This window comes from Grampus griseus, assembly GCF_964374135.1.
Source record: "Grampus griseus genome assembly, chromosome: 10".
NCBI lineage: Eukaryota > Metazoa > Chordata > Mammalia > Artiodactyla > Delphinidae > Grampus > Grampus griseus.
This window is the reverse complement of record NC_139004.1, coordinates 20,762,931-20,776,882: the sequence shown is the minus strand read 5'-3', so window position 1 is coordinate 20,776,882 and position 13,952 is coordinate 20,762,931. Positions and strand designations below refer to the sequence as shown.

Below are 13,952 nucleotides of genomic sequence, written 5' to 3'. Positions count from 1 at the left end.
ACCTACTAAAGAAAATGTTATTTGGAAAGAGAATTTCTAACAGTATCCTTTCTTAAACATTTGCTTCAAAATTTTTATAAACACGTTTGTAGTTAAATTTGATTCTCAAAGTTCCATTGAATACTTCCTTAATCACACACACAAAGCCCAAAGAAAGGATTTTGCATTTGTTTTAATGGTGAAAACTGAACACAAAAGTACGCAAAGCAAAGATCATTAACTGTTACATCCATGTTTAAAACAGGTGCTTTCTTGCACACATAGCGAGGCTCCTTTGGCAGTATCCAAGTTGCTTTCTGACTATCTTATGAAAATGCCATTGTGGTCACTCTGTTTACAGAATAAGATCCAGGATATTTCATCAACTCATAGGGTAACGTTAACTGACAAGACTTTCACTGAAGTTTATGCAAATATTGGTATTATCCTCACCTCCCCCTCCACACACAAATGCACTGAAAGCTCCAAAATTCTATTTTAGAATCTTTGGGTCAAAAGCCAGAATTTTTTTTTTTTACTTAATTACTTTATTTACAATACTTTCTATGCAAATCTGGTGAAAAATGATTCACAGGCGCTTCAATGCTACCTATCCCATAATACCTCCCTGAATGATAAATAGAATTAATAAAAATGTGAATTTGATAGTTAGAATTTTGTGTGTGAACAGAAAAAAGAATTCCCAAATGTTTCAAATATTTATGAAATAACTATAGAGTATATTCTGAAATGTTAAAACAGGTTCTCTCCTCACTCAGGAAATAATCAGAGGTGCTGCCACTAGGCAGCAGAATGGATACTCAAAGGAGCATCCTAAAAAGATGGAACAATGCCAACCACACGTTTTCTTGATTCAGAGAGAGGGATTGTGTAGTGGCTATGAAGATGAGCCAGGCTAGCTGGGAAAAAAATCAATACAATCATTTTCCAGCTGTGTAACCTTCAGCAAGTTAACCAACCTCTCTGTGCCTTGGTTTCCATACAGCAAAATAAGGGTAGCAGAATAACAAGAGTTTCTACCTCACAGGATTCTTCCGAAGAATTAAATTAATATTTAGAGCAGGGCCTGGCATCTAGTAAGTACTTGATAATTATTAGCTGAAAAAAATTAGTTTTAGAAAATATTTAAGCCTAAGAAGACTTTTCTGAGAATGAAAATTCATTCAGCCAAGAAATAGAAGCTACAGAAGCATCTGCTTAAAACACATCATATGTATCTCTCACACATGAGTAAACACCTTAGAGAATTACTCAGAATCAGCATATGTGAGATACCAGCATGCATGCCAGGCCAAGTAACAAATGCACGCAGGATGTCAAGGCAACCCAGGCTTTTTAATCAAATTGTCACATGAAATGATTTAATATTGTATTAATATTCTACATGTTAATCACTGATTCCAAAAGGGAGAAGAAAATATGATGACCCAAAGTCCACAGAAAGAAATCAAAATTAAAAATATCACTCCACGCATGTGAAAATCTTCCATGATTAAAGTCATGCATTTTAAAATTCTAGTTATTATTAGAGTGTGTAACTTATAAGAAACTTGCAGCATTTTAGAGAAGGTCTTTTGTTTTTAAGTGTGTGTGTGTACCTGAAGAATGTATCAAGTACACGGTACTCTAAGACTATATTATTATAACTGAAGCCGAAGTTTTGCCTGTACCGCCCAGCAGCCTTAACCAACTGCTGGCAGGTTGCCTCAAAGATCAGCAGGTTTGTTCGTTTTCCTTCTGTTCTGTTCCCAGTTCAGGTAGCTCAACAGTGCCCTGCGATTCCAGAGATTCAAATAGCTGGTGAATAGTTTCAGCTTTGCTCTCAAATTTTCAGGGGCTTTTCTCCAAAAGTGATCCCCAGCGCCCCACCCCTTGTTTACTCTTTTCCCCTGAGGAACCCCCTCCCCCCACCCCATAGTCGAAAGACCACTGTGACATTTTTGGCCACCAGATGGCGCGCTTCTCCTTACTACCACCCTTGTAAGTGGTTTTTTTTTTTCTTTTCTTGTAAGTGGTTTTGCCAGAGGCAAAATAAGATACAGATTTTTAAATGTACAGATTTTTAAATCTGACTTTTCAAATGTAGTTGACCTTAAGAATTGATGAACAAGGCTAGAAAAATTAAGCTAAGAAACACTGAAAGAAAATGGAGATTTATAACTACGGTTATTAAAAAAAATTAGCAGGCCGCAGTTGCCGACTGTTAATAATTGTGTATTACTGTGAAGAGTAGAATGTTTCTTGAAATTTTGGCCTGTGTGAAACAAACCAATATAAGACAAATGTTGCCTAATTAATTGTAACATATCCTTAATGAGGTAGGAAGCTTAGTATGAGCCAGGAAGCTTCTTGGCAGTCTGCTGTGACTATAGGATGATGTTTAAGGAGAAAGAATTTATCAGTGTGCTTCCACCATGGTTTGGAGGTGAAATGACCAATGTGTTACAGCTTAGATGGTAATGTGTCTAGTGTGAAGAAAAACAATTAATTCAGATACCGTGGTTTAATGAAAATATTTCATGAAACAAAACATTAAAAAATTAGAAGCAGTATAAATGTCCCCAAAATAACATAATGATTAAGTCGATTAAGTCTATACATAAGATGGACAAATACATCAGGAAAACCATGCAGTACACAACACAATGAATTATGCATTTATTAAAATATATGTATCTACTAATTTTATATATTTTAATATAGCAATAATAGTGAGAGGAAATATGCAAATTTTTAATAGACTTTATTACTGGCGAACGGAATAATAGTTTCAATTTAATTCATTTTCAACTTTTCTGTAGTAAGCACAAATCCTATATACTTTTATCCACTTAACTTTGGGAACTGCAAAAAAAGAAAAGTTTAAAAAATAGTTGAGATCTCTTTGCCCAAGTTCAATATCTACCAAACAAACTTTCGAGCTGTATTTGATCTGAGGCAGCTGCCCTCCAGGACAGAAAGCCTTGTTCACAGTTATGCTGCCAAATACACGTGGCAGCACAAAGTAAACACAAGTTTTCTGCGTGTATATATTAGTACCCTTTTGAATACGGTCAGACAAATTATTTTCCCAGAATCGACTAATTCCTGAGTGACCTGGTTAATTTTTTTGAATGTGCACGGGTGGGGATGAGAACCAGACTCTCACGGACCCCAGGAAGATGCTGGGGTCAGCATCTTGGTGCTGACCAAGGCCACTCAGTGGCTTCTAGTTTTCCATCTTTAATATGAGAGAAGTTGCTCCAGTTTTTGAAGGGAAACGCCTCCACCCTGGTGGTCCTGATTGGAGCAGGACACTGTGAGGTCCAACACAGTAACTAACTGACACCCCCAATCACAGTCCCATGAGTGATGCCAGATAGAGCTGGCCAGTGGTGGCAACAGGGGTCACATTCCAGGGTTCTTCCCTCAGGGACTTTGAAAGGAAACATGGCTGATATTGTTTTCTGCTGTTTTTTCCCTTCATTTGGGTCAAACTCACTGAGAATACAGACAATGAGACAAGAGAAGAGCGATCTCCACAGCCATCTCCTTCCTTCCCCATTTACTCCAGGCATCTAACCATCTGAATGCAGGGCCAAGGGCTGGATCAAAGAGCCAGGTTGGGGCTTCTCTGGTGGTGCAGTGGTTGAGAGTCCGCCTGCCGAGGCAGGGGACACGGGTTCGTGGCCCGGTCCGGGAAGATCCCACATGCCGCGGAGTGGCTGGGCCCGTGCGCCACGGCCGTTAAGCCTACGCGTCCGGAGCCTGCGCATCCGGAGCCTGTGCTCCGCGACGGGAGAGGCCACAAGACTGAGAGGCCCGCGTACCGTAAAAAAAAAAAAAAAAAGAGCCAGATTGATTGAGTTTGAGACCTGTCTCTGTCCCTGGTAAGCTGTGAGACTCTATTTTATATTTCACTTTCTTCATCTTAAAAAAAAAAAAGAGGATAATGGTACTTACATCAAAGGACTATTGAGATAATGTATGTAAGTAGGCACTCAGAACTAAGTCTGGCACCAAGGAAGAGCTTTATAAATAAGTGTCAGCCACCTTTTCGTTATCATCATCATCTTAATTATCATTTTCATTGTCAGAACAAGGAGAGGGTGTGAGCAGAGATCAAATCCTGTGCTACTTCAAGTCTGGCATTGTAAGTGCGGGTATCATTAACCTAAGGAAACCTACATGGCACCTATGTGCAAATTAGAAAAAGACATTCCCTCCTCAAGACACTTCCCACCCATTTTCGGGAAGACTATCATAAAACGCACAGACATCCATGATGCCTCTTCTGGGAAAGGTGCCTCCTCGGGTTGTGCAGTGCACAACCTTCACACTGTACAACTGTCCAGGTCTCCCTCTGATGGAAGAGACCACGGGGCTTGGAAACAGGTGAGTTCTTGTATAATAGAGAGAGGGTTAAAAGGAAACTTGAGTGGGTCCAGGAAACGCCTGGATGTGTGTGTCAAATGCTGGTAGGGGTATTAGAGTGTATGTCCCGAGGAGAAGGTTCAAAGCTATTCTCAGATGTTTAAAGGAATCACAGGTCCCCCCAAATTTAAGGAGACTCATTCCACCGTTAGGAGATGAGATGACGTAGGTGTATGGAGTCTGAGGTGATGCAGGAAATGGAGGCAGGCTCTACACGCAGCTTGGGATTCAGGAGAGCCAGTTCTCGGGGAGAGGTCACAACTAGGGCCCTTTAAGAAGCAGGAACTCAGAAACCTAGATGGGGAACTTTTGGACAGTGAACGGGGAAGGCTAAGAGCAGAGAGTTCCTGAGACAGTTTCTATTTCTTAGGTCCAGCTGTCCGGAAACATGAAGAACGCCTCAAGTGCACCCTCTCTTTCCCCACAAGGAGTCTGCAGGCTGCACTTCATTCACATTCGGCTAAGACATAGTCCCCTGCGGCTCCTCCTGTAAAGACAAGATCCAGGAAAGAGGCATCACAGACCTACGATCCTCTTGCCTCCTCCCCTCCCCGGCCACGCATGTCAACTCTTGTCACCCCCTTCCCAAGGAACTCCTGGATTTCAGGCACCGTTATCTCTCATCTGGAGTTGCTGAATAGCTTCCTAACTGGTCTCCTTGTCTCCCATCTCACCTCCTAACAACTCACTCTCCATATCGAGGAGACTGGGTTCCTCCTTCCTTATTTAAGTCCCTGCATTGATCGCCGCCCCTCCAGTGCTCATAACATAACATCCCAAAGGCCCCCAGGGCTCTACAGGAGTTGGCTTCTGTCTGCCCCTCTTTCCCCTGCACCACCAATGTTCAGGGAGTAGAAATGCAGACTGAAAAGTACCTAAAGTCAAGGGTCCAACTGATAATAATTTCTCACCTCCCAGCATGCCTCACACTCTCCCACTTGCACAGTTGCTACATCTGCATTGACTTCCCCTAGTCCTCAACCTCACCTAAAGAAATCCTACTTCTTCAAGATCCAGAAGCCTTTCTTGATCCCCAGATGAATGTGGTCATCCCTTCCCTTGACACCCCGGAGCATGTGCTTCTTATCTGCCTTAGGATCTTTGGGGGTCTTTAACTGCATTTACCTGTCATGGATTTCATTCCTTACTAGACCTGGGTTCTGAGATAGCAAAGGCGACTTAACCTCAAAGCACCCGCACTACTTAAAACAGCACCTTGCAAAATAACAGGCATTCAAAAGATGTCTGTTGAATTAGGAGCTTTCATTCTGAGGGAAATCATTAATTCCTGCTCCCAGGGACATGCCAGGGCTCCCAGAGAAAGACAGATGAGAAGGCTTCTCGTGGATGCCAGCTCCCCTTTGCCCTCCCCCTGCCCCACTTCCTGCAGGAGGGTTAGTGTGTCCTGGGGGCAGAGATGCTAAGAGGCTTCCTCCTTCTTCCTACTCACTGGAAGCCTGCCTTCTCCTCAAGATTCTGAACAAAATTCCAATAAGGAAGAGGATGATACAGACAGCAATTCCACTGATGATTCCAGTGACCAGGGTGCCAGACAGCGAGGGCTCTAAAATAGCAAAAGCAAGTGAAAGCCCATGATCACTGCCCCATCCCAGAGCCAACCCTCCCCTCACTGCCCTGTTGACCACTCCCATCCCACCCACACCAGGTTTTCTCAGCCCCTGGCTCTCATCCATACCCCAGGTGGCAGTGAGGGGCTGATCCAGGCCTGGGTGCTGCACCTGGCAGCTGTATCTCTGCTCTTCCCCAGGGAGCACAGCCAAAGCCACCCAGCCCTGGTAGGTTCCATCCCCGTTGGGCAGCACGTCCTCAGGCTCAACGTCCTTGGCATCCAGTGGCTGCCTGTCCTTCAACCACCTCATGGTGATGTCCTGGGGGTAGAAGTTCAGAGCCTGACACCGTAGAGTGGTCACTGCAGAGGCCACGTGATGAGTCACTTTCACCAAAGGAAGCGCTGAACAGGAAGGAGGGAGGATCTGGAGGGGGGATTCCTACCCATGCCAGGAAGACCAGAACTTTCACTTCACTTTCTCTATGGGTTGGAGGAAGGAGTTTCCCTGTGCAGACAGAGCAAGTTGTAGGAGAGACACCCATTTTGTGCCCCAACACATGTTCCAAGATTGGGTTCTGACGTGGTGTCACATGGAGAAGAGTCACAGTCATATCAGCCTGTTCTCCGGCCCCACAGGTAAGTATGCATACTTGTTGCACATGTCTTATGTTCTTTGTTAAGATATTAAGTTGAATCAGGTGAAATTGCCCCATGAGACTCAAAAGTGATTGAATATGTACTACTGGTAATTTCACCTGGTTCAACCCAATAATTATTCTTGTAAAAAGGGGCCTTGTAAGATAGGCAGCCTACGTGACTACTACCATGTTCTGTGAACGTAACCTTTACCCTCCAAGATTCTGCTACTCTGACCGGTTGCCTCCGTGGTATTCATTTCTTGTCTTGGTATTCATGTGATAAGTGGCATCTCTGAATTCCTAAGAGTTATAAATATACATAGCGTTCTTGGTTAAATCAAGAGAAAAATCACAGTTACTTCCTCTTTAGCTACGTGCATGGAAAAAAAATGAAAACCATGACTCATGGCTGGATGATACATCTCAATTGTAAGGTGGAGACCTCAGAGCTGGAGACCTCAGGGTGGAAAACTCAGACCTCGTTACCTTCGCAGAGAGTTACACAACCTGGACCATCTCTGAAAACCCAGCCGGGGATCCCATGCCCTGCATCCCCCTCCTGTCCGTCCGTCAAGAGAGGGGCAGAGGGTGCTCCCGCCATACCTTGCCGGTCCAGGGCCCCTCTCCCCAGCTCCAGCAAGCGCTGCAGCTGCTCAGGGCAGCCCCTCTCGAGGTAGGCCCTGTTCTGCTTGGCCCGAATCTTGTTCACTTCCCACTCCAGCTTGGTAGTCCGAGCCCTGGGCTCTGCTGCTCTCCAATCCAGCGTCTCAGGACGGAACTCAAGATGGTCCTGCCCATCGTACCCGTACTTCCAGAACCCTCTGGTGCTGTTGTCCTCTTGCACTTCACAGCCCAGGATCACCTGCAGGGTGTGGGACTCTGGCAGCACTCCCATCTTCGTTACTGAAACCAAAGGAGCAGGCCCCTGTTTTCGCCATTACGGGGACCCAGTGACCTCAGGAATCAAACTCCTGCCCTCTTCCCTGCCCCCCGATCTCAAATAGCCAGTCGTCTCCCTCAAGATGCATCCCTGAGGCGGGGACACACTCCGCCCACCTCGGGAAGGCGAGGCGTGCTCGCCACATACCCTTGCTCTGGTTGTGGTTGTCCATGATGGTCCAGAAATCCACGATGAACATGTGATCCCAGCCTTTCAGGCTCTGGCTCAGCTGCAGCCACAGCTGGCTGGTGGCCCTGCCCCAGAGCCACGGGGCACGAGGCTCTGCACGGCGACTCTCGTGATCGTAGGACACGAACAGCTGGTCGTCCACGTAGCCCAAGGCCTCAAACAGGGGCAGCCCAAGGTCTGGCTCGGAGGCACCCATGAAGAGGAAGCGCAGGGAGTGTGACCCTGGGGAGAGGGCGACAGGCCTTCTCTGTGAGCTGCCTGGGGAACTGGGAGGCAGGCCTTCTGAATCAACTGGTACCAGCTGTGTCTGGCCCCACCCCGTGAAAGTGACATGCGGTGCCTGCCTTCCCTCCGCGTGTCCCTCCCGTCTGCTCTCCCCTTGTGCCCCTCTGCCACGTGTGCCTGCCACCCCATCGCAGGCCCCAGCCTCTGCCCCAGTAGTCACAGTTACAGCAGCCTCCCTTGGATCCAACAGACTCTAGAAAATCCCAAGGTGTGCCTAGCTAGGGCAGTTGAGCTCGAGAGTTAGTGCTCAGAGCCAATTAGATCCAAGTCCAGAGGAGTTATTGTTTTTTTTCACTACTTCCATCTCTAAATGCTTTACAGTGTACAGACAGACTTCGTTTTACTGCACTTTGCAGCTAATGTGTTTTTTACAAATTGAAGGTTTGTGGCAACCCCGTGTCAAGCAAGTCTATCAGCACCACTTTTCCAACAGCCTTTGCTCACTTTATGTCTCTGCGTCACATTTTGGTAATTCTCGCAAGATTTCCAGCTTTTTCATTATTATTATATTTGTTCTGGTGATCTGTGATCAGTGATCTTTGATGTTACTATTATAAAAAGATTTTGCCTCTCTGAAGGCTCACATGATGGTTAACGTTTCTCAGCAATAAAGTACTTTTAAATTAAGGTATGTATGTTGTTTCTTTAAGACAATGCTATTGCACACTTAATAGAATACAGTGTAGTAAACATAATTTGAATATGTACTGGGAAACCAAAAACTTCATGTGAGTAGCTTTACTGTGACATTCCCTTTATTGTGGTGGTCTGAAACCGAACCCACAATATCTCTGAGGTCTGCCTGTAAATGTTTGCTGTCAAATGCTGGAAGATGTGCTGATAAACAGCTCAGGGCAGCTTTTCAGCAGCAAAACTGTTCCCAATCAAATGCAAATATAGAAAAACTCCAGTAAGCCCAAGAGGACAGACTTATGGGCAGGTGAGAGCTTCCTTACACCTCTCCTCAATTCTAGAATGAGGGAGTTCAGGGATGTATCCGCAATGCCTAGAACAGTGTCTGGCATGTAGTACGTGCTTAATACACACTTGTTGGGTGACTAAATGCTGACTTCTAGATTTTTGTCTCTGGCCGTGAACTCTAGACTCTTACACTCCAACTGCCTACGTGATACCACCAGTTGGATGACTCACTGGGATCTCAAACTTGAACAAGTCCAAAACCAGGCTCCTGGTTTCCCCCAAACTGCTCTTTCTTCCGCCTTCACCATCTCAGAAATGGCATCACCTATCCCCCTGTTGCTCAGGCCGATAAAATAAAAATAAAATAAAACAATAACAGAGGCACCTTCGACTCTGTCTGTCATGTGATCCTTCATAGATCCCTCAGCAACTTCCTTCAAAATAGATCCAGAATACAACCGTTTCTCACCACGACTTCTGCTCCCACCGGCCCAGTCCATCAACTCCCGCCTGTCTGCTTGCCCTTCACTATGCGTTCCACGGAGCAGCTGGAGCAATCTTTTCAACAGCTGTGCTTGATCACATCACTGCTGGGCTGGAATCCACACTGTAGCCTGTGAGGCCCCAGGAGACTCGCCCGCGGCTCCTCTGCTGAGCCCATTGCCTATTCTAGGCCTCCGGCCCCTGCGCTCCTGCTGCAGCGGTGCCCTTGCTCTTTCTTCAACCAGGACATTTCGTCTCTTAAGGGACATTTGGCAATGTCTGGGCACACTTTCTGTTGTCACAACTGGGGAGTGTACTAACATCCAGTGAGTAAAGGACAGGGATGCTGCTAAACATACTACAGTGCACACGACAGTCCCCACAACAAAAAAAATGTCAGTAGTGCTGAGGTTGCAAATCCTTGCCATGTCTCCCCAGCCTGTCCGGGAAGCGCTACTCCCAGGCAGCATCACCTCTATTTCCTTCAGGTATCTGTTCAAACCCAGCCAGGGAGAGTGGCCTGCCCTGATCTCTGTGCTTCACATGCCTTCAGGGCACCCATTACCTGATGCTCTCTATCCTTTTGTGTATTGTCATCCCCGTCTACTTGAATACAAAGCACCAGAGGACTAGGCTCCCTGCTCTCTCCTGGGTCTAGAACAGCGTAACACATGGGTGATGTTGCTTCAATACTTGTGAACAGTGAAGACTTGTGTCCAACAAATGTTATGATTCAACCTCTAACGCAGTGTGACTTTTAAGGATTGCAGCTATGAAGCGGAGACACGGGCTCTGCCTCAAAAGCCCTGAGTAACATTGAACAAAGTCACCACCTGTGAGCAAGTCTTATCTTATTCTCGTCATCTATAAAGTGTGGATACACATACTAGCTACCCTCCAAGTGTGGTTCTGAGGCTACATGACAAAGTATGAAGTGTCCAGAGCTGTGCCAGACAACAGTAAGGGCGAACACTGTCAGCTAAGATTAGAACCAGTGGTACTTCATTCAGTGTCAGAAAACCAGATTGCCTGAATTCTTTGTAACCTGGGGAAAGGATTTAACCTGAGATCGTTAACCACGAGTAAAATCAACATACGAATAGCTCCTACCTCCCAAATGCATAGTAGAGTCAAACAGGATCACAGATCTGAAGGCGATTTAAAACAGGTCATTACTTACATGTTAATTACCATCCCTTTGGCATCCTTTAGTAAAGGCCGGTTAATTATACAATACTATTAACACTGCAAATCAACAACTCCGGGCTGAAAAGGAGAACTGTGCGATTCAGTTCAAAAGTTCAAAAACAGCAGATATGTTATTTTTCCAGGCAAAAGAACAATCACCAAGAGTCAGTCAGTCCCTAGGCCGACCTCTGTCAAGAACCTCCCACCCACAGCGCCAGTGGTTCTGAAATGGAAACCCAGCTGGGTCCGCCGTGCGTTCGCTCGTCCCAAAGTCTCCCAACCCTTAGAGCGCCCGGGAAAGGAAACACCGAGGGGGCGCTCCGGCCGAGGTCGCCCTTGGTGAAAAGAACTTCCTGTTTGGGGATGATCGGGGGTAAAACGACACAACCACCAGTAGAAACAAGAATACCGAGATCCGAGTCCAAGGACCCCTAATCCGAGAGCTTGGCCTCGATGACACAAGGTTTATACCTAGAAACGTCACGCTCGGAGGAGGGAGTGGGTGGTTCCGAGTGTAACTCCATAGCAGCAGGGACAGCGAGCGGGCCGGGGGTGGCCGTGGAGGTCTTAGGGCGAGAGGCCCCGTAACCCCATCTGCACCCCAGTGACCCACGTCCCCTCCGGGGAAGTTGGGGGAGGGGACGGCGCACAGGCGCACAGCAGTCGTTCCGAGCTTAGTGAACTCCCAATCGCTAAGAAAAGCTAGTTTCGATTTTTCCTCCCCCCACCCCCCGCTCCCCTCTCTGGCCTGCAGCCCCCGGACTCACGCGGCGGTCGCCCCTGCGTGGCCACCGTCCGCAGGAGAATCAGGAGGAGAAGCGCCGGCCGGGCTCGCGGGCCCATTTCGCCGGCTCCGACCGTCCGTCCTGGCGCTTTTCAGCCGCTTGGGTAGGGCGGGGGAACGGGGGTGGCCCAAGAAGTCACCCTGGAGCCATTGCCGAGGCTCCGGGGATCCCAGATGAAACTTCCTGGCCAGTGGGATCCTTTTCCGTGACCACTGGCGAAAAGAAATGGGTCTCCTGCACTTGAGCTCTCCTGCAATCCAGAGTACCTGCTTGGGAAACACTCGGTGACCCAGCTGTCCTTCTGGTTTTTAAACCCAGGGAGGATGTTGCTGACTGGGGAAAGTATATTTAACGATTTTCTGATCTAAATATTTAAATATTGAATAACTTGAAAATTTAATTATACATTTTGAAAAATTTTAAGTTCAACTTTCCAATCCTGATGTTTTTGCATAAAAAATTTATTTTATTCTTTGATCAGAATTAGTTAAATCATAAGATTAACAGATTAGATCCTATCTACCGAAACATCTTTCACAATTTATGTAGTTAAATTATATTTCACAAACTACTGCACATTGGAATCACCCGGAGAATCGTTAAACTTATTGATGCCCTGCTATAGCCCCCAGACACTGATTTAATTGCTGTATGGTGCCACCAGAGCAACGGGATTTTAAATACCCCTCTTCCCCCCAACACACACAACAAAGTTTGAGAACTACTCTCTGAGAAATTTCAAAAGGATATTAGTGTCTGATTTTCCTGAAACCTTTAAGTGCCTAATAAATATAATAAGTGATACCTTTTAAAGCATGTATGCAAATTTTGGCCATCTCAGAAAAAATCAGAGTTGGAAATGAAGGCCTCTTAACTGTGTGGGGATATGAAATCGGGTGGGGAAAATGTTGACTACTGCTGATGAGCACATGGGGGTTGATTGTACAATTACTTTTTTTTTTTCTTGGTAACAGCTTTATGGAGATATGATTCACGTACATACAATTCACCCATTTAAAGTATAAAATTCCACGGCTTTAGTATATTCATAAAGGTGAGCAATTATACCACAATCAATTTTAGAACATTTGTCATCCCCTCCACAATGAAACATTTTAGTACCGTTTAGTCATCATTTCCAAATTCCACCATCCTCCCTCCCTCTCCCCTTACTCAGTCACTAAGCTGCTGCTAAAAAACATAATTCAGCAAAGTAAATTTTAAAGATTGAATTGGTTTTATTGAATGATTCATGAGTCAGGCAGCATACCATCTAGCAAGCAGAGGAGAGCTCCAAAGAGCTACAAAAAGGGAAAGATTTAACGGTACTATGGCTTTACTCCAGTTTCTCTGAACCTCAGTTTGCTCATCTGTGAAATGGGGATAATAATTTCTGATCACCAAATCATACTCTATGTGAATGACCTCTTGCAGCTGTTAACAGATATGGACACCCCTAGAAGGTAATAATTACAGACTGGCAGGTTAGGAATAAACTGTATGTTGTACGTTTTTGTTTAGAGTGCCATCAGAACTAACGAGATACCATGGTATAAATGTCTCTTTCATTTGGGAAGAGTTTGGGACCATTGCGATGACTATTTTTGTCAATTGTTATCTTTCAGCTCTTCCAAAAGCCTTAGAAATTTTAAGGGAGAAAACGTCCTCGATATTTAATATCTTCTAATGAAAACTGTCGTATATGTATTTTTCATTACCGATGAGAAGAACAGCAAAGTCTACTCTTGCTCACTTTAGTATAATCAGAGTTTTTGTAAACTACCCTATTGTATCTCATTTCTGATGAGTATATACGTGTGCTTTAAAGGCACATGAATTATAATCAATCTTCAAGGGAAAGTTATTCTGCAAAGCCACTGAAACTCTCCGTCTCAGCTTTCTCATTTGTAAAGAGGTGATAATAACAGCTACTTCATAAAATGATTTTTAGAATTAAGTGAAAAAGAATAAAAATGGATAAATGAAGCCTTCAACAAGTGCCTGGCAAGTAAACAAGGCTAAACCATGTTTATTAGTAGTACATATTCTAATATCATACTAATATTATCAATGATATTTTTTATCTGAGGATGCTGCTCCCTACCAGGTGATAGGTCAGCATCCTCTAACAGACTCTCTGTATTGTGGTTATCTCACTATCAAAATAATAATAATTTAAAAAGATAAAACATATGCAGTCTCTTTAGGTCTTTGGGGCTCTTATGCCTAATTTGCTACTCACATTTAAGACACAGTTGAAGTGGCTTCTGCACGAGACTGTTTCTACCCCCATGATTTTGTAAAATTGGCCATATTCTCCTTTAGTCTCTACGCCACACTATACTGCCAGCTGTAAACCATTTCTGTCCATTCTCTTTCCATGCCTTTTCCCCTTACTCTAAACTGTATGCAGTTCGAGGGTAGTTATCTGTGCTTCTCCTCCTTATGAATTGCTTGAGGAGGTGAATGAATCAACCATGGGTTTCTTGTCCATTTGACAATTTATTTCTCTTTATAAAGATTATTGACTCTAAAGGTCC

General features: G+C 45.0%; 1 protein-coding gene across 7 annotated transcripts; it reads right to left on the bottom strand.

Moving 5' to 3' along the window:
• Positions 1–4,757: 4,757 nt before the first annotated feature.
• HFE (homeostatic iron regulator) lies at positions 4,758–11,498 on the bottom strand (the record flags this gene model as incomplete). Of its 7 annotated transcripts, XM_082664022.1 has the most annotated exons (6): positions 4,758–4,900; positions 5,864–5,977; positions 6,110–6,385; positions 7,225–7,524; positions 7,709–7,972; positions 11,395–11,498. In XM_082664022.1, 6 exons carry the CDS (start codon positions 11,468–11,470, stop codon positions 4,860–4,862), a joined length of 1,071 nt encoding a protein of 356 aa, XP_082520148.1. In that variant the 3' UTR covers positions 4,758–4,859. The 7 variants fall into 7 exon arrangements, with proteins under 7 accessions (XP_082520148.1, XP_082520149.1, XP_082520150.1 ...); XM_082664023.1 differs by lacking the exon at positions 4,758–4,900 and having other exon boundaries at positions 5,830–5,977; positions 6,110–6,343; positions 7,225–7,500; XM_082664024.1 differs by lacking the exons at positions 4,758–4,900; positions 7,225–7,524 and having other exon boundaries at positions 5,830–5,977.
• Between the last annotated feature and the right edge of the window lie 2,454 nt (positions 11,499–13,952).